We start from the raw sequence: 25250 nt of genomic DNA, 5'->3' as shown, positions 1-25250 counted from the left end.
ATTTACCTCATCTGGCTCATTGAAAATACAAAAAGGACCCTCATATTCTGGTTTAGGGGTGAATTCAAAATCTTCAATGTCTTCAGACACAATCTCCCGGTTTGTGATTAGATAACCCTAAAACATGAAATGATTTATAGTATACTTATTAAGAAACACGGAACAATGTGGTCAAATATCCAATACGTGCAAATCCCACATGATGTTGTGGGCACTATAAGAGGAGAGGAGGCTGTGAATGTGCAACTTTCTCCATTCACCTCTATAGACGTTTTGAAAACAGCTAAGGGCGGGTTCACACCTGCGCCCTGGGTCCCTGTTTTAGAGGTTTCCATTTCCTGCCCGAAACTGGACCAAAGACAGAAACCTGCACTCATTTTTCAAACCCATTCATTTGAATGGGTTTGGAAAGTGTCCGGCCATGAACGTTTTGTGCTCTCCGCGGAGAAACAGGTTTTTTTAACCGGACACAAAGTCGGACATGCAGAACTTTGTGTTTGGTTAAAAAAAAACAAAAAAAAAAAAAAAAAACGGAGATCAGGTGCTGGTGTGAACCCAGCGTAAATGTGGCCCGGCTATTTTCAGGACTCATAGAAATGAATGCAAAGATCTACATAAGCACGGTCAGCTTTTCACTCAGAGAGGGACAGTGAATTCAAGTTCTCATAATAGATCTACATCATTGAATATCTTAGAAGAGTAAAATGTACAGAAAGAAAAGGAATTCAGAACAGTATAAAACTGACCTGGCCATCAATCATGTAGGAGATCATCATAATCTGGTCAGTTTCAGCATCTGGAAACTTGAGTGGCAGCTTTGTGGTTTCAATGTCAAAAGCTAAAACCACCGGATCCTAATCATACGTGAGAGAGCTTAAATAGGTTATTAAAGTATACATTTAAGAAAATATATAAATAAATAAAATATTCTGCTCAGAACTTGTGCTGTAGAACCATATTTATGCTAGGAACCATAAAAAATAAATAAAAAATAAAATAAAAACAACTTACTGGCCTTTCCACAAGGTCATCACGTCTAATGATTTCTGGAGGTAAAGTGCTTCCACGATATCGAATGTTATACCAGTGAGCCTGATGGCACAAAAAAAAAATATTTTAAAGGTGTTCATAGCTAAGTATTTCAAAACTGAAATTACAATACAGGTGAAGACGGCACAACCTACATTGCACTGTGGCCACTCAATTCCCTACTTGAGTATATGAAACCAACAAACAAAAAAAAATAAAGTCCGCCAGCATGCAGCAATAAAGATGAGGCTCACTTTCCTAGGCTAACCACCACCACTTAATGCCCACAAAGTTGCCTTTGCTAACTGATGTGTAGTTTGGCCTGCACAAAGACAGTGCAGTTCTCGGTAATGATACATCCCAGGAGCCGTGCTGTTCACTTGCCATACAAACTGTTTCAATGTGTGTAGGTATCGCAGTGTTATCCCATTGAAGGCTCGTCCCATCCATATTAGAAACCGGATAAACCCTTAAATTTCTTGTCTAAAAACTGGTATGGCAATGTGAATAATACATATTAACTGCAAATCACTCCATTTCATTGTATTCAGACAACAGGTCATTACAAGACGCAAAAGAATAAAGACTGAAAAGTACAGACTTTGCTAAATACTTGCAGACGAGCCACTGCTTCTATGTAGGTCAATATCTGTCCATGACAAAGCTATACACTGGGGAACTTTTAATCAGAAATTAAATGGACTGACAATAACATTGTACTTACCACATGGATTTTAAGATCAATGGAAAGCCGCACATGGTAGGGAACATCATATTCTCTCATATCAATTAAGTTCTCCATCTGATCAGATATCTTCTTAGAAGGCCCTTCTTCCTCAGGAGCCAAATGGTTTCCAGTCAAAGCACTGCAACAAAACACAATAATGAGACTAAACCCACTATAAACACCCAGATTTTTCATTGCTTGCATCATCTAAATAAGAGCTTCTCTATATTTCTAAGTCAATAACCCTTTACTGAAATAAACTACCTCCAGTTACCCAAAAGGTTATGAACATACACTTTGCTGCACCTGTTAAAGGGAATAGATCCTTGCCCCCAGATACTTTAAAACACTCCCATAGTACTGTCCATAGTACTATTAGCAGAATAAAAACCATAACTTTCTTAAATTTCAGAGCCTCAAGGATGCGGAGAAAAATCACTTTTATTCAAATGAGGATCTTGGCGCACAGGGGGAGTTTTCTCCTATTACTAAGCACTGCTGTATCATCACTAAACACGCCCATCCTACATTTAGATCCTCCCCCTGGGAAGGGTATGTTGATCTTTCCAGTGTCAGTTGGTCCTCACACTGCCCAGGGGGAGGAGGTGAATGCAGGATGGGCGTGTTTAGCGATGATACTGCAGTGCTCAGTAATAGAAGAAAAATCCCCCAGTACTCCAAGAACCTCACTAGACTAAACAATAAAAGTGATTTTTTTCAATGCATCCCTGGAGCTCTGAAACTTAAGAAAGTTATGGTTTTTATTCTGCTAACAACATATATAGCACTATGGGAGTTGGGAGCAATGATAGACTCACTTTAAAAAGCGCAGACTGAGCCTTAAGGCTAAGTCCTAACATTGCGGAAACACAGATTTTTGTTTGCAGATTTTGGTGCGGTTTTTCGAGCCAAAGCTAGGAGTAGATTAGGCAAAAAGTTGAAGTATAAGTGCTGCCTGCATATTTCCAGCATCGTTTGTAGCCATACCAGGCTTTGGCTCAAAAACCTGCAACAAAAAAAAGCTGTGTTTCCGCAATGTGGGGCCTCAGCCTTAAGACATATTCTTATCTCAGCCTTTCAAGGGTAGATGAGAATACCCACGTCTCAATCCAACTGAGTTGACCAGAAGTTACAGAAACAGCCAAATGCTGCAGTACTACAGAGTTTCCACAAGTCTAGAAGTAATCAGAAGTTATGCAAACAGAATAGCACAAACAGCTCTGCTGCATAACTAAGGGGGCATTCACACTACCGTCAGTGTCCGACAGGTAGTGTCCGCTCCTAGTTTCCATTCAAAATCTCGCACGGACATTAGGAGCGGACACTAGCTGTGTCCGTGACACTTGTCATTCATTTAAATGGCGATCGGGTGCGTTCTTTTGCACTCCGTGCCCTTCCTTCACTGTCTGCTTGTAAAGATGTCCGACTTTTCAAGCGGACAGAAAAAACCTACCTACATCTTTACATGCGGACAGTGAAGGGAGGGTATGGAGTGCAAAAGAACGCACCCGATCGCCATTTAAATGAATGACAAGTGTCACGGACACAGCTAGTGTCCGCTCCTAATGTCCATGCGAGATTTTGAACGGACACTAGGAGCGGACACTATCTATCGGACACAGACGGTAGTGTGAACGCCCCCTAAGATGAGAATACAGCTTCACCGCCTTTTAGAGACAAAGTGTATACTCCCAGGGTACATGTAACATAGGCTAAATAACCTGGGAATACTTGAGGATGTAAAGAGGTTATGCTTGATATTTCATGTGTTCTATGAAAAAGAAAAGGAAACCGTTTTGAGATCTTCAGTATAGGTGTGTAAAACCTCAAACTAGCTCACATGTCAATACCTGGAAAGCATAGCAGTGTATGTATCACTGGCATTATCCCGCTCCTTGTTCTTTCGCACAGCTGGAGAGATCTCTTTCCTAACCTTTACTAGATCATCCACAGAATGAAAAGATAATTTGATATACTGTCTTTTCAGTCCCACCAGATGGTTTGGCTGCAAAACAAATATAGCAATTCAGAACAGAAAGTCCAATGAGAATAAACAAATAGAGAAAAAACAACAACATTGGCAAGATTGGATGTGGATGTATTCTTAGGGTATGTTTACACAGAGTTTTTTTGCAGGCGGATTTTGAAGTGGAATACGCCTCAAAATTTGCCTGAAAAAATGCCTCCCATTTATTTCGAAGGGAGTCACTTGCAGTTTTTGCTAGTGATTTTTTTCAGCTAGTGGGAAAAAAAAGCAACATGCTCCTATTTTCACGTGGATTCCGCGGCCTTAGGATCACTGCTGTGTCATAGGAAAGCAGCCTCCTCCACAGGAATGAAATATCAGGTAAAAATCAGCCTTAGCAAAGTGGCTTAGAGACCCCATTTTGCTTTAAAATGGCAGACAATAAAACAGATTACAATTACAAAAAAACCCAAACAAAACAGTTCCAGTTTACTGACCAGATCAAGATCTTCCTTGGGTATAGTTTCCAATTTTGCTATCTTTCCTTGAAACTTCTTAGAAAGAAAAGAAGAGACTTCCCTCTCACATCCCTGGTAAAACATAAAAATAAGGTAATGACAACAAAAGAATGACAGAAGATGAAAAATCATACAACATGACAGGGAAATAGAAACTTACATAAACAGCATATAATGGTAGAAATAAATTAAGTTACCTTTTTTGTGGCCACATAGAAATACGGCTTATACGGTAGAGCAACCTACAAGAAAGTAAAATGGTTGAAGGTGGTGTCATAGATTAATCAACTGGGAGGGGTTTACACATTGTAGTTTATTTAGAGGTTTATGTTGAAACAAGCCTCAAAACACATTTTAAGGTTGGGGCCCCACGGGACGTAAACGTTGCAGGAAAAATTGCGGCGTTTTACAGTCAGGGCAAAGTGGATTGGACTCTAGTAGAGATGAGCGAGTACTGTTCGGATCAGCAGATCCGAACAGCACGCTCGCATAGAAATGAATGGATGTAGCCGGCACACGGGGGGTTAAGCGGCCGGCCGCCGTCAAAGCGGAAGTACCAGGTGCATCCATTCATTTCTATGGAGCGTGCTGTTCGGATCGGCTGATCGCTCATCTCTAGACTCTAGCAAATCCCATGCCCATTTTGCGGTAAAAATCGCGGTGCGGACACGACGCGATTTCCAAAACCGGCGCATTTTTAGAAATCGCAGCATGTCAATTATACCTACAGAAACATTGGTGTTTTCCCAATAGGTATAACTGAAACAGACAGACCGCAGAGGAAACCTCTGTGAACTTTCTGCCACTACGGATTTTCCTGCAGCGCTTTTTTGCTGCGGGACATCCCTTGGGGCCTTAACCTAAGGCACGTTACAGAAATGCAGCTTTTTTCATTGCATATTTTACTGCTTTTTTTTTTTGCAGATTTTGCTGCTGTGGAAGTATTCGCAGTTAATTTTCAGAAGCTGAATAACCCCTTTAATGTCTGTTTAGGTCATCCTATGACTGATAACCGCAACAGATATTAATAAGATCAGTGTGGGCATAGACTTATACCGAGGCTTAGGTTTGTATTCTGCCTTTACAGTTGTAAACCAAGGCACGGCTGAAAAGGTAGCAGGCAGGCATACAAACCAAAAGAAGAACCTCAGCCATGTGCCAGAATTATAAAAAAAAATAGACTCTGGGACATTAAATATTCATACTGAGCACTTTCATTGGAAGGATGCCCTTGTATTGAAAAGCAAAATTTTTCAATATAGTAAAAAAATAAAATAGATATAACATAATGACATATAATGAAGCGCTTCACAATAATACAGGTCTTTGACTTGAATCCCTCCCTTTTACAAAGAAGTCAGTTGAGTAAATAAAGTATGGCTCCAAGAGAAAACTGACATCTCTACAAGTGGGATAGTCACTCAGGAGAAAATCTGATTACAGAAAGGAATGATTAAACATAACTTTTAATAAATATAATGGTGAATATGTCACAAGGCTCTGATAAGTTTCTGTTTTATTCATTGCTCCAGAAATTTATAAGAGCCTAGTGACATATTCATAAATTCTTGACCCAGTTTTACCGTATTTTTCGGACTATAAGACGCACTTTTTTTTCCCAAAAATTTTTGGGGAAAAGAAGGGTGCGTCTTATAGTCTGAAGGTGGCGCCTGGCATCCGCTGTAATAGAGAGGCGGAAGCCGGCAAGTAATAGACGCCATTACAGGTGCCGGGGCCTGAGACATCGCTGCGTTCCTCTGCCCTGCATGAAGCCAGCAGCGGGAGGAGTGATGCTATTCCGCTCCTCTGTCCCCCCGCCGCTGGCTTCATGCAGGGCAGAGGATCGTAGCGATGTCTCAGGCCCCGGCGTCTATCCCTCCCCGGCATCCGCCTCTCTAGTACAGCGGATGCCGGGTCAGTATCCGTAGCCCCTTCTCCCCCGGGGCCGGTCCCCACCGGCCCCGTACCTGTAAAGTTGCAGGCCGGCTCCTGCGCGGCGATATCGCAGGAGCTGACCTATTCGGGTGACAGCTGGGAGCCTAATGAGGCTCCCGGGCCTGTCACTGCTATATATTAGTATTGCGGCTGGGTCTATGACCAGCCGTAATACTAATACACAGAATGTCCCATAGACGGCAATACAGTTGTATTGCCGTCTATGGGACTTGCGATCAAGTGACCGCAGGTTCAAGCCCCCGGGGGGGAATAAAATAGTAAAAAAAAAAAAAAAAAGCTTTAAAAATATGAAATAAATAAAAGTTCTAAATCACCTCCTGTTTTTTTTTTTCAATACAAGGTGATCTAAGCAATAGATATCCCCCAAAATGGTATAACTAAAAAGTACTTCTGGCCCCGCAAAAAAAACGCTCTATGCATCCCCGTACAGCTGCAGGGTCACCTGTCAATGTGGCCTTGCAGCTGTTGCAAAACTACAACTCCCATATATTAAATATTTTACCAGTTTTTGCTTCAAAATTTTTTTTCCCTATTTTCCTCCTCTAAAACCTAGGTGCGTCTTATAGTCCGAAAAATACGGTAATTATATTTATTAAAAGTTATGTTTTAGCCACTCCTTCTTGTGATCTTACCATCTCTACATGGTAACAATTCATCTGAATTGGGTTGTATGCTGCTCAGAATATTATTCCTGAAATAGTCAGTGTTCTTCAATTTATGCAAAGAGGCTTTATTGCTTACCTTGAACCTACTCCCATCTTCCTGTATGAAGTAATAGTCTACGGAACTCACAAGACGCTTGTCTTCATCAAGAATTTCAGTCTAATTAATAAAAAAATAATAATAAATGAATCAAATTGAAAAATTAAAGTTGGGTTTTGTGCTTATAAGAATGATAACATCATTTGGACATGTGGGACACTCACAAATTAGCTGTTGGAATCAATATTGATTTTTGCTTCACAGGCCACGTGTCAATGTGTTCATCAGTCAAGTGGCCCATTTGCAGCTCAGTCCCATTCAATCCCAAATGCCTTAAACTATTTCCCCAATGACTTTTTAAGTCTGGGTGACAGTTCAGTAACTCTGCAAAGACATACCTGGAAGTCCTTGTGGTGTTAGCAGTTGAATGGGATTGTGTGGCTGAAGAAGCGGGAGTTGGCCATCGGTGACAGCTGGACTTCCAAGAGAGGACAGGGCCCTACCTTCCAAATTAGTGTGTACAAAGCACTAAATGGGCATAGTGTATACAGCTACAGAAGTCATTAGAACTGGGTGATTAATCAAATTATCTAATCATCAGAATCCTAATTTGAATTATCTGACATCCACCGTAATTGCATGGTGGATGCCGGCCTTTGAACATGGCACCTGTATCAGGAGCTGCGAGCTGAACGGGTGCCATTGTTGTGGGGTCTCTGCTGTTAAACCCAGGAGAATCCAGGCAGTAGTGCCTGATGTCTGATCGAAGGTACATAACACCTCAGTGGTCTAACGTGATTGCGGAACGTGAGAGTTTACATTGCTCCCTCCCCCCAAACCTCTTTGATAACTCTTGTACTTGACATAATGTATAACTATTGAGCCCTACCTGTCGCAAACTTTGGTAGTTATGCAACAATTTCACCATAGGCTGCAATACTCTAGTATTGGAGTCTACAGTAGAAGTGATTACAAATATATAAATAAAAAATTTAAGTTTCTAAAAATATATTAAAAAAATAAAACGTGAAGAGCCAATTCTCCTCTACCTCTTACTATAATACATATAAAAGTAAAAAAAATTAAAAAATGAATTAGCTATGTCTGAATCACAAAATGCACAGCTAGAAGGATATAAACTGATGTATCTGATCACAGAGGGCAAGACTGCTAATTGTCCCAGAAATCAGTTGAACGTGGGACCAAAAGGCCTTCTGAAGCCTTCTTGTGAATGTGGTGCCAGTGTGGGATACTGGCACACTGGTGCTACATATATAAGTATGTTTTAGAGGGACTTTCATTCTCTGATCTCTGTTGGACCTAGTGTATGGGCCCCTATTGGCCAGACACTTATCCACGTCTTGTAAAGGACATTTATGCCCTATACACAATACGACCACTTTATGTGCAGCGGCACACCCTCTATCAGAGTGGTTCAGCCTGCGATCTATTCCAGCCAGACATTCTCCTTCAGCCACTGGCTATGATCAACAGTTCTTCATTGAGGTCAATAGATGGATGATAGCAAAAGGAAGCCTGTGTCAAACAGATCTGACTCCTTCAGTGTCGGCTTACTGAACTTAATTTTTCCCCCCACTTCTTAAACAAAAACACGAAATTAAAGATTAATATCTAAAGTCGCCCATAAATGTAACTATGTATATAAAACCTGACCCAGCAGTCAAGTAAAGATAAAATGCCCCAATTATGATCTTATGAATGGCACATTGCGTAAGGAAAATAAATAAATATATAAATAAGTAAACAAATAAGACTGCTGTTGCTGTTCCTCCATCTCTAACTCTGCCAGGTTAGGGAGCGTTCACAATACCATCATTGTCCGACAGGTAGTGTCCGCTGCTAGTGTCCGTTCAAAATCTTGCACGGACATTAGAAGCGGACACTAGCTGTGTCCGTGACACTTTTCATTCAATTAAATGGCGATGGGGTGCGTTCTTTTGCACTCCGTGCCTGTCCTTAAGTGTCCGTTTGGGGGCTTCTCATGGTTTTTGATGAACATAAGGCAGATTTTCAGACAGAACACCTCCTCCAAAAGGAATAGACCAATTCACAGATTTATTTATTGACTATTGCTCTCAACAGTGTAAAGCAGGGTATACCTAATGTAAGAAGCAGTGGAACCGCACACTCATATGTTGGTTAGAGGTGCAAGCAAAAAATGGGTCCTCTGACAATGTCAGTATCCAAAAAAGACATTATCTGCTGCACACTCTTGATTCAGTGATGAATAAACAAATACATTTATTGTGAAGGTAACATAGGTTGATGCGCCATGAAAAAATGGCATTTAGGTATAAATGAAAAATGGATCCAATGTTAAGCAGGGACGTTTCGGTCTAATGACCTTCATCATGCCAGATCTCGTCAACGTGTGACGTACAAAGAGCCTCTATGGCGTTGTACTTCACACATTGACGAGATGAAAAGTTTTTCGACAACTCGGATCTGGCATGATGAAGGTCATTAGACTGAAATATCCCTGCTTAACATTGGTTCAATATTTGATTTATACCTGAATACTGTTTTTTCCATGGCGCATCAACCTCTGTTAACTTCACAATAAATGTATTTGTTTATTCATCACTGAATCAAGAGTGTGCAGTAGATAATTTCTTTTTTGGATAAGGCAGGGTATAGGCTGGCTAAAGTGAGAGGTCATAGACGTGGGTCAGAAAGGCTATATAGCAGATGCAGCAGCTATGTGGTTTGAAGCATGATAAATGGCCAAACTTACCGGATGCATGTTAAGCAGCCATCCTGTTTTCTCCCCAGGTTCCTTAATCCTCTCAAAGCCATACTGAGCATCAATTTTATCAGTCCACTGGCTGCGTTCCAGTCTCTTAGCAGCTGAACCTGATGAAAAGTCATCCCTAAATGCCAAAGTAAAAAAAAATTATATATATATATATATATATATATACACATATACACACACACACACACATATGTATATCAAGAAGCAAATTGACGAAGGCATAGCAACAAAACATGTCAGATGGCGTCAGCAGGTGGAGGTCTGGATCCTTCTTACATGGGTATGTGCATCCCCACCTTCTTTGGTGTTTCTATACTAACTTAACAGGAGGAGTCTTGTCCTATGCACTACTTAGTATTTATACGTATGTAAAGACCACACAATCCTATGCTATACTTTTTCTATACTCTGTTTTGGGATGTCACGTAGACAATTCTATAGCAATAACCTTTTCTTTTGTGGTTTAATATGCCAGCTTGTTTACCGGTATATTGTTTGTTTCATTTTCTATTGTTGTCTAGGCCTATATGTTTTTTTTTAAATAATATCTCAAAAAAATTTTATATTTACATACCGGTGTTCAGTTCATATGTTTAATTATACTGAGTGCTACTTTCCCATTTTTCCCCTTTTTTGTTCCGTTCGCTTTCCTGGTAGGAGCCTGGGAGCTGGAGATATTGGTGCTGTGAGTTTTGGCACCGATATCTCTCCACTGTGAGAAAGACAGGCCTTACAACCTAGCGTCATTGATGGGCTGTGAGGAACACCCCCTAACATTATAACGCTATGGAAGAATACTGTGTGGAGGTGTACCTCACAGCCTGGTGATGACCCTAGGCTATACGGCCCGCCTTTCTGACAGTGGCGCCAATATTTCCAGCACTGGGGTGCATAGAGGAAAAGCTGACTTCAGTGTACTGTTGGCTACCTAGCAGAATGTAATACTGCACATCTGTGAGGATATAAAAGGTCCTCTTTAAATATGCCAAGCGGACTGAGGAGTGTAACGTCACCCTACTTTTACATGCAGAAAAATGCCAGCTATAATTCTTACAAAAGGCAATCTCATCATGAAGATCAAACCCACATTCTTAGAGAGTGGAAGAAGCAGTTGATATTCAGTGTTTGTTCAATATTAGGGATCTAATGTGATCATATTGGCCTTGGCCTGCATGGATGTGACTTATGATATGGCATATCTGGCGCCAGCAATGTGCAGAGAACTTTTCATTCTGCGGTTTTTATTGGACATCAAGCTCTTCTATAACATTCACAAGAGATCTGCAGAGGCTAATGTAGCAGCCCTCAGTAGGTGCAGTACTGGACATGCCATTAATGGTATAAGCCTGTGGATGGGGTGGCTGTCCTCAACCATCATTTACACCGGATTTTCAGTACAAATGATGTCTAAATGATTATATGCCACTATTTCACAGGACATGATTGCCAGCACTATCCCTGGACACCAAAATCAAAAGGTGGCATTGTGAAAACACAAGTATGACTGTGTTCACACTACTGTTATTAATGTCTGCTGTGGTCATCCGTCGTAGAATGACGGCAATGGACAGTAACAGGGGGATGAGGGCATAGTGTCAACCTACCCTAAACTGTGAATGTGAACACAGACATATCACAAGTGGAACATGAAAATATGGCCAAATATAAACCCAGAGCCGGCCAACAGGGGGGAATCATTGGTAAGTGTCTTCTTACCCAGTCTACCTAAATATATATATGTAAGATACTGGCATTGAATGTAGCGGTCATGTGAACAGCACCCTATCCGTATTACTCACTGCTGGCCTTCCCCGTCTCCCCGAGGTTCCTCTCTCCGCTTTCCGCTGTTCTGCAGCACCATTCCAGCACCAAGTCCGGACTTCCCGCGCCAAGCAACTCCCGCCAGCAGCAGAGTATAACTCCGCCCCCAATCGGGACGTCACCTCTCGAACCCTTAATCAGAACCAACCAATCAGAGGCGATCTCACTCTGCCGCACACCAATGACCGTCGCATAGCAGTCTACCAATCAGAGCTTAGTTACTCTACATGGAGCCAATCATGGCAGTATTATGTTAGGGGCCGACACTAAACTGTCACAGTCTGATAGATCCGTAGAGATACAGTAGGTGAGGTGTGTGTTAGCTCTAGCTGTACGGTCAGTGCTCGGTACAAGGCGCTTCACCTTCCATCTAATGCCGCGCTCGTTCATATAAGCAGTGCCGGCAGCTGCCATAGCTATATAGGTGGAGTTAGAGGCTTGCTCGTGTAAACCTACCTGACAGCAGGTGCAACTATGCCGCTAGCCTCCAAACCAATCCCGGACCGTGCGCCCCTGCACACTGCCCTACTGCGGACCTACCTGCAGCTCCTTCACAGCCGCCCTATACTTACCAAAGCACTGACCAGGTAACTTGGATCCTGCCTACATCGTAGATGTGTCAGCACATGTGGGTTAATGTAGTTGTGGTCGACTCCATCCCCTTAATAGTGGTCGGTTCCATCCCCTTAGTAAGTGGTCGGCTCCATCCCCTTAGTAAGTGGTCGGCTCCATCCCCTTAGTAAGTGGTCGGCTCCATCCCCTTAGTAAGTGGTCGGCTCCATCCCCTTAGTAAGTGGTCGGCTCCATCCCCTTAGTAAGTGGTCGGCTCCATCCTTGCTAACCCCCCCCCCCCCCAGTTTTATGGATGTTTGTCACCAAATATTACTAGATGAGACCCCCAAAAAACAAATCTATGATCGTTCCAATGAGTAGGGAAGCGAGGGATTCCCCCATTCCTGGTCACTTCTGAGCCTAAACACACAATCAGATTTCTGTGCCGGATTTTGATGCAAATCCCCAACAAAATCTGATAATGTGCAGATTGTCTCAGATTTCACTGCGGATTTGCCTGAAATTCCCTATTGGTATTGCAAAGCTTCAAGGGGTTTTCTGGGATAAACTGAAACCCCAGGGGTGGCAGTAAGCATGAGGTCCGGTTAACATCTGTTCGGACCATTCCGTTCCCATATCCGCATGAAATATGCAGAGAGAAAACACCTGCAAGCAGCACTTTTTTCTTCGCATTTTTCGTGCAAAAACCATACAGTCCCCATTATTGTCTATGGGGTTGTGGCTTTTCCCAGGTAACCACTTTTTTATGTGGATAGGTTTCCATGCGGGGGTCCCCAAGTGGACTCCCCGAACACAGATGTGAAATGGGCCTTAGAATGTTATACCTCTCATAGCCCCAGTTCTGGTGGAGTGTTCCCATTCACTGCAGTGGCAGGTCTGGCCCAGCTTGAAGTGATGAGGCTTAGGGTGCATGCACACTACGTAACGCCGGGCGTGTATGAGAGCCGTACACGCCGGCATTACAGCAGACTGCCGAACACTTCCCATTCACTTCAATGGGAGCGCTCGTAACAGCGGCGTTTACGAGCGCTCCCATTGAAGTGAATGGGAAGTGTTCGGCAGCCCTGCTGTAACGCCGGCGTGTACGGCTCTCATACACGCCCGGCGTTACGTAGTGTGCATGCACCCTTACATGACTACTGTGATCAATCACTAGTAAAGTGTCCAGTATCAATTTTTTACATCCTCATCCTATATAAGTGAATGAGAGGATGCTGTAATTACATCACACAGTTGCAGATACAATGCAGTGTGACGGGGTCATGGCACTTACATGTGTGCTGCAGCCACTTTAAACAGCTGATCAGCGTGGGTCTGGGATGTCAGACCTTCACTGATGTTTTATTAATGATCTATCTGCCGGATAGAGACAAACTGAACAACCCCTTTAACACATGCATTTCTTATCTGTGTTAGTCATTTTCATCATTGTAGAAAAGCTTACTGTTCGTACTGTACGTACGTGAATTAGCCAGAGAGTCACACGTATGCACAGTATGATTATAGTCCTATAGAACTACAAGAGTATATTGCGCATGTGCAGGACTTCTCCAATGATTTGACGTTGGGGGCCGAACGAACAGCATCAGGCCTGGTTCACATCTGAGTTCGGGGAGTCCGCTTGGGGACCCAAATAGAATACCGAACACATCAAAAAGTGGTGAGCAATGAAGGCACACTGACCCATAGACTATAATGGGGTCCTTTTGTTTTCTGTGTGGTGTCTGCACGAGTCACACAGAGAGAAAAGTACTTCAAGCGCTACTTTTCTCTCCGCATGATTAATGTGGAAAGCACACAGACCCCACTGTAGTCTATGGGGTCCTTGTGATTTCATTGCCCATCACTTTTTAATGCCTAAAAGCTCTGCGTTTAAAGACAGTGTTGGAAACGCATCGCCAGCATTTCTGTGGGTATAATTGAAAGGCTACACAAACCAGCATTTTCACTATGGATAGTTTTCTGCAGTGTGTAAAAGGCTGCAGTGTTTCTGCTCCGGCCAAATCGTAGCCTTTTTACAACGTTTGGCCCCGGCCTAAAGGGTAACAAATTTTTTAAGTTTTTAAAGGCAACCTAATGTGATCATGTAAACTGACTTGTATATCAGTTTCAAAACCAGGTGAGAACTCCTCTTCTCAGCTCCAATTTTAACAACCGGATCATTAGAACCATGGAGAATTGGCTGCATCACACCCCTGAATCTTGGTTTTGCCTGAAAAAAAACAATAATATCCGCACCATGTGGCCTCATCTTTAAAGTTCTTGACCTTTGTCTTACATAGCCTTTAGACAGAATAAAGTGTGGACACAGCCACTTTCTTGAGTACACTTAAATGATAAAACTGTTTTTGTTTTTTTTCATAGTGCGATCCTGTCTGCATTGGGGAATTTATTATCACAGTGCATAGAAAGGAAGCGCCAAAGTAAATCGGCATTGAAACATGTAGACTTGGTTTCACCACTTCGATTTGCTGCGTATGGGTAAGTTATGATATGTTTTTCTTCTGGGGTCCTTACTATGCAGCATGCGACTACCAGCTTATTAGTGAAAATTACATTTCCCAGGTGCACCGTGCTCTGTGAGCTTTCTAACTGTCCATTCTTCCTAACAGAAATTATTCATGCAGTGCACATGCTCCATCTGTTAGTACGGCACATGCATGGTTACGTAGCCCTGATCTAATAAGCAGTTATAGGGACGTGAAACACAAACTGGGCACGCTCGTCCTGAATGAAGATGGACTATAGGACGTAGCCATTACCAAAAGTGCTCAGTGGTAGGGAATAGGGGGGTTTCATTGGGCTGTTTTCTAATTCCATATTACTGCTTTCAAAGGGCAACAGTGATAATATTCAGAGTACTTTTATATGAAATAGGATTGCTGTGGAAATGCCACTTTAACTTACAATAAACTGAGTTAAGGAAAGTTCTTTACAGTTCTTTAATATGGTAACCAATTTGGTTATGTTACTAATAGGATGTAGAACTGAGCTGCTATCCCAGACATAGTGTGTCGACAAGAGTGGTGCGGTTTCTGGAAAAAAAAAAAAAGTAGCCATGTTTTTCTAATATCAGACAACTCTTTTCATCAGAAACTTGGTTTATGATTACTAACCACCTCTTTAATTATTCTGCTGGGTCATGTAGTATGTGTCCCATAATCAGCAAGGGTAAAAACTGCAACATATCTCTTTTTTTTTTTTTTTTTTTTTTTTTTTTTTTTTTTTTAAATTGAAATCTGTGTTGCAGTTTGAGATTTTTTATTTTTTTCTTTGTATTGTGTAGAAGAGATTTTTTAAAATCTATTTGCCACTAATGTAAACACAATTTAGAGACAATCCAGAGCATATTTTTCCAGTGTGTGTGTATATATATATTTTTTTAGGCTAAGGCCCCACTGGGCGGAAATGTAGCTTTTTTGGGCATTGTGGCATAGTGAATGCAATTTTGTCTAATCCTAGCCCCACACTGCGGTTAAAAAACGGTGCGGAAAAGCCGTGTTTTTGAATAACGCAGCATGTCAATTATAGTTGCGGAAACGCTTGTTTTTGATTTTTTTGTTACAATTATATCTATGGGAAAGCTGCCGGCGTTTCCGTAGATATAATTGACATGCTGCGATTTTCAAAACTGCAACGGTTTTGGAAATCGCAGCGTGTCCGTGCTGTGATTTATTCCCCCCCCCCCCCACAAGGTGGGCATGGGATTCTCATGAATTCCATCCACTTTGCAAGTACTGTAAAATGCTGCGATTTTTTTTCCCGTGGCGTTTCTGCCGCAGCAAAATCGCAACGTTTTCAGCCCGTGGGACCCCAGCCTAAATAGCAGAGGACCATAATTCCTTAGGATTTTCAAAATAGCCTTTCAATTACCTTTATTGCACATGAGAAACTTGAGCAAATACGCGATTAAAAACTCAACAGAAAACTCATATGAATTTCTACAGCACAAAACTGAAAAACGCATGTACATGCGGGTTTTTTTCCGCAACAGAAAACGCAGCATTTTCTCTGCGGATTATTACGTTGCGTTTTTTTTCTGCATTTCCGCCCAGTGGGGCCTTTAGCCTTTAGGCTACTTTCACACCTGCAATGGGCCTTCCGTCACTCAGGTTTGCCAGGGAACCTGAGTGATGGAAAGCTGAACCACTAAAACAGAGGTTACCTCTGGGTGTCTGCTGCTTTCAGGATCTGTGCAGGACTTTTTTCTCCACCGATTTCTGCCAGTTTCTGTAGCAGAGACTTCGGTGCAGTTTTTGGGGGGAGGGCTATAACATGTGATTTGTGTATACCTACAGTATTCATGAACTACCGGTACTTTTTTTTTTTTTTTTTTTTTTGTTACCCTGTCCTCATTTTTAAAACGTAATATACAAAGTTAAATCTTCTGTCTGAGTGTGCTGTTCAGTTATTTATACACTCTTTAGTTGACCTTTTACAGGTCGATTAGTTTGCTTGTATTTCTAGGTCGGAGGTTTCACGATGCCTCTAGTTAAATTTAAGCCAAGTGCAATGTGAACTGCTGGGTAAATTAGTGAGTCTTCTCTTTTTATGTTGCAGTCATCATAGAGATACATTGAAATTTTTGTTGCATGACTTTAATGCTATTTAAGGGCTATGTACAGCTTTTTTTTCTATTTTCCCTTTGCATATATCTTTTCATAAATATCAATTTTCAGATTGTTTTTTGCAGTTTTCATGTGATATTATTTACTGCAAGCTGCTGTGTCCTGTTATCAGCAGAATCCAGCAGAAAAGACCTGAGACAGACAGGACCTTCCCTTATGTAAAGAAGCCTCTGCTTGGTATACTGTGCTTTGTGCAGCAGCTTGCCATGCTATCACTGTGCAGAAACAGAACATTCAGGTCCCTGATGGGAAATCCACATGTAGAATCAAGAATGCCATTGAGGTTGTGAACAGAGCTTTACGCTGTCGCATAGGGCAATGTGCACATGGCTGTGCAAACTAGACAGTGAGAAGGGAGGAGGAGAGCAGGGCTAAAATTTTTCAGGTGAAATGAAAACACAGAAGAGATGATGTGACCAGTGCCAAAAGTCTGAATATAGAAGAGATTATAAATTGGAAATAAAGGTTGCTGAACACATGATAAGGAATACTCAATGCAAAAAAGAAAAAAAATAAGTGAATCTTTTTCTTTCTTTCTTTCTTTCTTTCTTTCTTTCTTTCTTTCTTTCTTTCTTTCTTTCTTTCTTTCTTTCTTTCTTTCTTTCTTTCTCGTCAGGAACTTGATTAATTTGATTAAGTTATTTCAAGACCTGTAACAAAATGGCTTACATTTTTTTCAGTATTTATTGATGCAAGTTATTAAAAATTTCACCCTTGCACCGTGCTGTCCATTGTTCTTATTCGCCCTCTAAAACAGCGGTTTCCCACAGACGCATAGTCTATAATGAGGTCTGCCAAGTGTCCAGTGGGTTTCTGCCAGTTTTATACTAAAACTGGTGGGGAAAAAAAATTTATCAGTTGCAGGACTCTCTGCCGACTGTCACAGATTCCGCCGACACAGAAGTGAACGAAGGCTTACCATTGCATTGGCACAGTTGCTGTTCAGTCCCATTTGTTTTGGAAACTGTAAATTCACTGGTTACTTATAATGCCAAACTGTTTTTGTGATAATTTCCTGTAAAGTTAAAGGCTTGTAAGGACTTCTGCCACAAGAAGACATCAGCGCGTCAGGACTGGACCACGCTGAGAAACACAGGAGAACCAAGGACAGGTGAGTATGGTGTGTGTGGTGTATTTTTTTAATTTATTTATTTTTTTGAAGGCCTTTTTTTTTTTTTTTAAATAAATATTTATCCTGGACACCTCTTCAAGTTATGGGTCATGGAGAGTGGCGATGGGGGGTAAAAAATTGATACAAAAAGGGTTTATTTTAGGAAGTTTACAGGGCAGAATACACCTGGCATATGTAGTCTTCATGCTTACTAATAAGGATTGTCCAATCTGGCCATTGTAGGATGAAAATGTATTGGGACTATAGGGGTTTAGATCTTGGAAGAGTTGGCAGGCTGTGAGTTGTATGCTGGGAAAATCACTTCGGTTATTCTCTTTCACAGGCTTTTCTTCACTGGGCCGCTGTCTCATTACTTCTATTTGTTTCTGGAACAATGGATCCCTTCCTCTACTCCACTGGCAGGACTACGTCGCCTCCTCCTTGACCGATTAATTATTGCTCCTGCTTTCTTGCTTCTCTTCTTCGTTGTGATAAATTTTCTTGAAGTGAGATTTTCTACTGCTATTTTTTGGGGTGTTTTTTTGTTTTTTATATGTAAAGTGTGCCAAACCTGCAGATTTTGGCGTAACTAAATTTCCAAACAACTTTTTATATTCTGGCAGCTTTTGTGTCATAATACATTTTATATATAGTTATATGCAGCTGCTCCCAATCCTGACTGTTTTTTCAACCAGAGATATCTCTGGAAATAATAGTTAGAATTGTAAACTTAGAGTACCTTGAAATAGGAGACAACCCACCACCTCCCTTATTGTCCCTGCGTTACACACAAGCCCGTATACTGTACCAGGTAAGAAGCAGAGTATAGATCTTAATAGACAAGGGAAATGGTAAAGAATTGCATGATTTCACAGAAAAGAGCCAATATGTGTTAATAAAGTATATTACAAAATTTATCAATGATATACATCAATGGTATACATAGTGCCAGAAAATCAAAAGTTGTTTGAAAGTTTAGTTATGTTAAAGGAACTCGGCCTCCATTGTGTCTAGCAACAGCTTAGTACTGTCTCCTATTTAAAAACACATACGTGTACATATATATACTGATATTTAAGAGTTAACCTTAACTTCTGCAATGGGTTAAACTGCTGCAGTGCGATATCTAATCATTTTGAGATGTTTTTAATGACTATATATTGGTTTTTGTTGTCTTTTGTGATAAGATATTACACTGTAGCAGTAACCTGTTTTAGAACTTCAGGTTAACTCTGTTAGGGGGCGTTCACACTTGCGCCCGTGTCCGTCCGCTGGGGTCACTGTCCTATAGCCCAGGGAAACTGCATAGGGGACAGCTTCCGGTGGTCAACTTTAAAACCCATTCATATGAATGGGCTTTTAAAGCAAATTGCCGGTGTCCATATGCAGCCTCTCCGCTTGAAAACCAGATTTCTTTTTGCATGGACACAAGTCTAATATACAGGGGGCGGGCGGACACAGGTGCAAGTGTGAATGCCCCCTTACATCTGTATATGGGTGAAGCCTGGAGGAATAGCTCTCAGCTTAGTGAATATTCAGCTGACTGCTAATGTAGTTTGGACTCTCACCTTGCAAGACTGCTTGTTGCACACTAAAGTTCAACGTCAACACTTTACAGGTTGAGACGACAGGATGATGGGCACCATAATATCTAATAAACACATTGGCAAAGCAGTGGAGTTAGAACAGAAAACTCTTCTTTTGTTTTCTCTTGAGAGGTGGTAAAATAAATATTGCATAGCCCTAAAGGGGAGTCCCATTCTTTTTTCAGCCAAAAATAGTCAAGATGGGAACACACAACTTTCTCCTGACTCCAGGGTTGTGGACTATGGCAACAGCTGAACAATGCTGTTGTACACTCCTCCCTAGAAGTACATGGGAGTTATGTAAATGGAATAGCACTGTGAGTTATGCTGTTCCTTAACCTCAGGTTTCTGGAAACCATGCAGCTCATTCCGCTGAACTGTTTCTCTGCTGCCTTACTTAATACTGAGAGCTATGGAAACCATGTAGAACAGCTGCATTAGGCTATTACCGCAATGTCCACGTCAACGAGCTGGATTCTTATCTAAGCCTTGAAGCACTGAGATGGAAATATCTCTTCTTTAGGAGCTGTAGTCTGTAGTGCAATAGATTCAGTAAATGAAAGAACCAAAGCCTTCTCTATAATATTCATGAAAAATGGATGCCATCGTGGATACATACTGGCATAGAAGCAGAAAGGATCAAACTATGTAAGAAAATATGCTGCTGTTCTGATATTTGCATTCTGTTGTATAGTGTGCTTTTATGTTTTATATTCACTCTCTATGTACTTTGCCTATTAGGGTAAAAACCTAACCTCACTGAAACGGACACTGAAGGAAAGATACTGGTCATCACTGAAGATGAACTGGAAGGTTTGGACGCCATTTCAGTTTATCAATGTAAACTATGTTCCAGTACAGGTAAGAGCAGTTGGGAGGGATTTACTAAGATTAGAATATCATATGCTAACATTGTTCTTGTGTGTATTCTCTTATTGAAAACACTTCCTTGCTGGACCTTACTTAAACTTATAAAATTCAGTCATGTCATGTAGCATCTCACAGCAAAAAAGGGCTGTGGGAAAAAACTCCTGCAGCAATGCTTCACAGTTTTTCCCGCAGTGCTTTTCACTGAAAGTTTGCAGTTTTACTTTGCAGTGTTTCCATAGGTAAAAATACATGCATGTATTTTTACAAAAGGTGGGGATTGGATTGACTAGAATCCCATCCACCTTGCAAAGACTGTAAAAGGCCACTTTTTCTGCTGCAACGTTTCCACCTTGGCCAAACTGCAGTGGTTACACCACATAGGGCCGTGGCCTTAAGAGGTTTTGTTACATAGCCAGTACAGTTGTAAAAAGACACATGTCCATGAAGTTCAACCAAGGGATTGGAAAGGGCATGACTGAATGGGCAAGTGAAGGGAATGAGCATTTTATACACATAACCATCAATGCTATTTTCTGTTAAAAGGCATCTAAGCCTTTTTATTTTTAAAGGGATTCTACCACTAAATATGTATTTTTTTTGTGCTTTAAACGTCGGAATAGCCTTTAGAAAGGCTATTCGTCTCTTACCTTTAGACGTGGTCTCCGCGCCGCCGTTCCTTAGACCGGTTTTTACCGGTATGCAAATGAGTGCTCTTGCAGCAATGGAGGTGGTCCCCAGCGCTCAAACGGCGATGGGGGGAATCCCCACTGCTGCCAGAGAACTCTCTCCAGCGATGCCTCCATCTTCAGCTGTATCCTCCCCTTCTCTCGTTGTCTTCCGTCTGGGTCAGCTCCGACGCCTGCGCAGTCGGCTCTACTAGTGTCTTACTGGCAGAGCTGACTGCGCAGGGTGTTCCTGATACCGTGCCTCCGGCCAAGGTAGGGGATGAATAGCCTTTCTTTAGGCTATGCCGACATGTTAGGGAGAAAATAATGTGTTTCAAAGATAGGATCTAGAGATGAGCGAACACTGTTTGGAACAGCCGTTCCGAACAGCACGCTCCCATAGAAATGAATGGAAGCTGCCGGCACGCGGGGGGGGTTAAGCGACTGGCCGCTGGCAAAGCGTACGTGCCAGGTGCTTCTGTTCATTTCTATGGGAGCGTGCTGTTTGGATCGACTGATCCGAACAGTGTTCGCTCATCTCTAATAGGATCCCTTTAAATAACAGCAGACCCTGTACTGAACCCTGAGGTGCACCACTTATAACAGAGGACCAGTCTGAGCTGCAATCATTGACCACAACTCTCTGGATGTGATGCTTTAGTCAGTTTTCTGTCCTTAGTAAAATTATGTTGTCTGTCCTTTATGATATTACAGTCAAATAGTCCTGTATATAGTCCTTAAGAGCCATATAGCTTCCCCACAATGGATGTTAAGCTTACTGATCTGTAATTTCCTGGGGAAGACCAAGAGCCCTTTTTTGGCACTGTATAAGTCACTAGAGAATTCCTAAAAAATTAAGAACCGAGGCACAACTATGACTGGACTGAGTTCTTTAAAGAGGACCTTTCACCACCTCCAACAAGTCTGGATCTTTCCATTAATTAATAGGTGCTGCTCCACGGATTCCAGCACAGTTAGAATTTTTTCTTTAGCCCCCACCATTCCTGAACAATTGTTGCTGTTCGTTTTGGTGCCTGATATGCTATTTAGGCTTTGTACTATCAGGAGGACAGTGTCAGGCAGGAGCAGACAAGGGGAGTGAATGAGCTCTGACACTGGCTGCTTATGATTGGAGCTCTGAGTCACACCCCTTGCCTGACACTGCCCCTCTGACATTACAGAGCTGAGATAGCATATTGGGCACCAAAGCAAACAGTGCTTGTTCCAAGAGTGACTAATTTGACCAAGAGTTGCAGTAAAGGTTGAGGAAGGTTGCCCTCTTGTATACAATAGCGTGTTTACACATTGAAGTGAATTCACTGTAATTTTTTTTAAAAAGTCATTCTATTTATACTTCAGCCCTTCCACCATGGTTTTTATCCCTATGCTCTACGTTATGTCCTCTGGACATAATGCTCCATGTTATTATATTTGTATTACAAAAAAGGAAAATAAAGTTGAAAATGATTATTTTTGTTTTGTCTCTTCAGTTCCGAGTACTGTTTGCAAACATGGTAGCCCTCTTCTGGTATACATACTTGGCTTCCACAAGGAAATGAACAAGACAAACCAGCTTCAGGGCCAGTGATGGAACGTTCTGAAGAAACCACAATGGCAGCAGGAACTCATGACTCTAATTTTTCTCAGCAATAATTTGCCAAGACTGAACATATGTAACATGTAGAAGCCAGATAACTGTAATAAATGACTACTGGATGTTTAAAACAATGTAAGTTGTACAATGTAAAACAATGTGCCAGGAGACTGTACTAAATGAGAAGGAAATCTTTCAGAGAACTACACTGGGGGCATTATCTAGTAAGAAGACCACTTATGTCGAAGTGAAGTTGTCAGGTACTGACATACTAAAAACAGTTTACAGTTCCGATCTCTTCATGTACCCATATTATGCCGAAGACCCTTAGTAGATTGACCCAGCAGCCCCACAGTTTTAGACAAAGCTGGTCATAAACCTTAGAACAGATGAACACCGCCAGTTCTTGGTACAATTGCTAAAATTTTGCAACGCCAGGATTGTGCCCTAAAAACAAAGGCAGGGCGTGAAAGAAGAATATGTACATTCTATATGGTATACATTCTTGTGTTATGACTGCATGTGCAAATACTTTATGCTTTTGAGCTTAAAGTAAACCAGGATGCTTCTTTTTTTCAGCCCCAAAGGCTAGCTCACCTGCATGAAGTCAATGAGAGAATTTTCAGGTGTGGTGGGTTGTTTTTCTTTTCTTTTCGTTTTTTTTTTTTTTTTTTTTTTTTAAAGCTGGAAAGCCTTAAAACTGCTCCAGAGGATGGACACATACAGGTATCTAGGTTTTTTAATGCAGTATTTGTGTATGGCAGGGTTACTAGACAGTGTGTTCACACCAGTTCCTCAGCTACCGATATGACAGCAAAGCAGTGGAAAAGTTTCTTGTAAGCAATGGAGCCATGCCATCTCAGTCTCGGGCTGTAGCAATTTAGCTATCTTGTTCTGTGTTAGTAAATTGGTAAAGATGTCTGGTGATCAAACCTGGCATTATCTTGTGTATAGCCAACTTAAAGGGGTTGCCCAATATTTGAAATACTTTCACACTTGTCTACAGGTTGTATGTGGTATAACAGCTTGTGTTATAGAAGATGAATACTACGTAACAAAATTTGGCACTGTATTTAGAAGAAGACTACTATGGTTTTCTTATCATGGCATCTCTATAATGCCTTTGAGGATAAACTGCCTTCAGATGAAAGGCCTACTGATATAGAAAATACTTTGCCTTAATGTGATAGAAATGAAGGATGCCAAATGGTCGCATGGTTATAAGCACTAACATTTACTTTCTGTAAGCCTTTTATATGTTATGAGATCTGTAACATAGTTATTGTTTTAATGGTTAATGCACATGTTCTGGAACTTCTCTTCCTTTTAATAAAGCAACAGTACTTTAATAAGAGGTCACAGATGATGCCGTCCTATTTTTAAGATTTCTTCACTGATCTTGGTATTGAAAGTTTAATCCTGAAGATTAAAATCCTTCTATGTGGATCTGAAGGACAAGACTTCAATTGTCCTCAAACGTGAGATACTTCATGCATGTTCTATGTTACTGTATAGCATAGTTAAAACCTGCTCATGTGAAGGAGAGAGACACATTGGAATTAAGCAGGAAACGTACAATATTCCAACTCGATCTATTCCCTGCCTTCTCAGAGCTAAATATACTGTATTTTTCGGACTATAAGACGCACTGGACTATAAGACGCACCCTATAAGACGGTTTTAGAGGAGAAAAATAGGGGAAAAAAAATTTCAGGCAAAAAATAAAATATTTAATGTATGGGAGTTGTAGTTTTGAAACAGCTGCAAGGCCACATTGACAGGTGACCCTGCAGCTGTACGGGGATGTATAGGGCATTTTTTTTGTGGGGCCAGGTGTACTTTTTAGTTATACCATTTTGGGAAATGTTTATTGCTTAGATCACCTTTTATTTAAATCAGAGGCAAAACAGTGAGAAAAACCCGGCGGTTTAGCACTTTTGATTTTGACGTTCACTGTACATAAAAATATTAGTAGACCGGGCATTTTCAGACACAGGGATACCTAATGTATATGTTTCACAGTATTGTTATACTTTTATATGTGTTCTAGGGAAAGAAGGTGAACTTTTATTTATTTTATTTTTTATTATATTTTTTTAAGTGTGTTTTGTTTTGTTTTTTTGTTTTTTTTACTATTTTATTTTCCCCCGCCTAGGGGGCTTGAACCTGCAATCATTTGATTGCAAGTCCCATAGACGGCAATACAAGTGTATTGCCATCTATGGGAGATTCTATACATTACTATCGCGGAGGGTCATAGACCAGCCGCGATAGTAATATATATCTATGACAGGCCTGGGAGCCTTCATTAGGCTCCCGGCTGTCATCGGAACAGGTCGGCTGTTCAAAGCTTAATATTTTTGGAAGTTGGAGTGGGTTTTTTAGATTTGGCTATCTTAGGAGGATATCTGTTTGTGCAGGTAACTATTATTGTGCAGAATTATTAGGCTACTTAATAAAAACCAAATCTCTCCCCATCTCACTTGTTTATTTTCACCAAGTAAACCAATATAACACAAAATTTAGAAATAAACATTTCTGACATTCAAAAACAAACAAACAAAAAAAATCAGTGACCAATATTGCCACCTTTCTTTACGATGACACTCAAAAGCCTTCCAGCCATAGATTATCAGTTGCTTGATCTGTTTCCGATCCACATTGCGTGCAGCAGCCACCACAGCCTCCCAGACACTGTTCCGAGAGGTGGACTGTTTTCCCTCCCTGT

At 41.2% G+C, this 25250-nt stretch overlaps 2 protein-coding genes across 2 annotated transcripts in view; one reads left to right on the top strand and one right to left on the bottom strand.

Moving 5' to 3' along the window:
* POLE (DNA polymerase epsilon, catalytic subunit) overlaps nt 1-11554 on the bottom strand; it is a 55132-nt gene extending 43578 nt beyond the window's left edge. The window contains exons 1-10 of the mRNA XM_075276674.1: nt 11474-11554; nt 9654-9789; nt 6938-7018; nt 4438-4482; nt 4220-4312; nt 3607-3761; nt 1754-1895; nt 1012-1092; nt 747-854; nt 7-117 (exon numbers count right to left, since the gene is read on the bottom strand). Of these exons, the coding sequence (XP_075132775.1) occupies nt 7-117; nt 747-854; nt 1012-1092; nt 1754-1895; nt 3607-3761; nt 4220-4312; nt 4438-4482; nt 6938-7018; nt 9654-9789; nt 11474-11535 (1014 nt within the window). The 5' untranslated portion in view covers nt 11536-11554. The remainder of the gene's footprint in view (nt 1-6; nt 118-746; nt 855-1011; nt 1093-1753; nt 1896-3606; nt 3762-4219; nt 4313-4437; nt 4483-6937; nt 7019-9653; nt 9790-11473) is intronic.
* Nucleotides 11555-11767: 213 nt separating this feature from the next.
* PXMP2 (peroxisomal membrane protein 2) lies at nt 11768-23876 on the top strand. Its single transcript, XM_075276670.1, has 5 exons — nt 11768-12082; nt 14433-14549; nt 18151-18313; nt 20135-20254; nt 22419-23876. Exons 1-5 carry the CDS (start codon nt 11970-11972, stop codon nt 22485-22487), a joined length of 582 nt encoding a protein of 193 aa, XP_075132771.1. The 5' UTR covers nt 11768-11969; the 3' UTR covers nt 22488-23876.
* The last annotated feature ends 1374 nt before the right edge of the window (nt 23877-25250 follow it).

Source organism: Leptodactylus fuscus, chromosome 1 (genome assembly GCF_031893055.1).
Source record: "Leptodactylus fuscus isolate aLepFus1 chromosome 1, aLepFus1.hap2, whole genome shotgun sequence".
Lineage (NCBI taxonomy): Eukaryota > Metazoa > Chordata > Amphibia > Anura > Leptodactylidae > Leptodactylus > Leptodactylus fuscus.
This window is presented reverse-complemented; position numbering and strand designations above follow the sequence as displayed.

Bases quoted from the DNA above. Each gene is read 5' to 3' on its own strand.
- PXMP2 (XM_075276670.1), top strand. From the start codon at position 11,970: ATGCCGCTAGCCTCCAAACCAATCCCGGACCGTGCGCCCCTGCACACT. The intron at 14,550-18,150 runs GTAAGTTATGAT...TCTCTTTCACAG, and splicing joins CTTCGATTTGCTGCGTATGG to GCTTTTCTTCACTGGGCCGC. The intron at 20,255-22,418 runs GTAAGAGCAGTT...TTGTCTCTTCAG, and splicing joins TAAACTATGTTCCAGTACAG to TTCCGAGTACTGTTTGCAAA.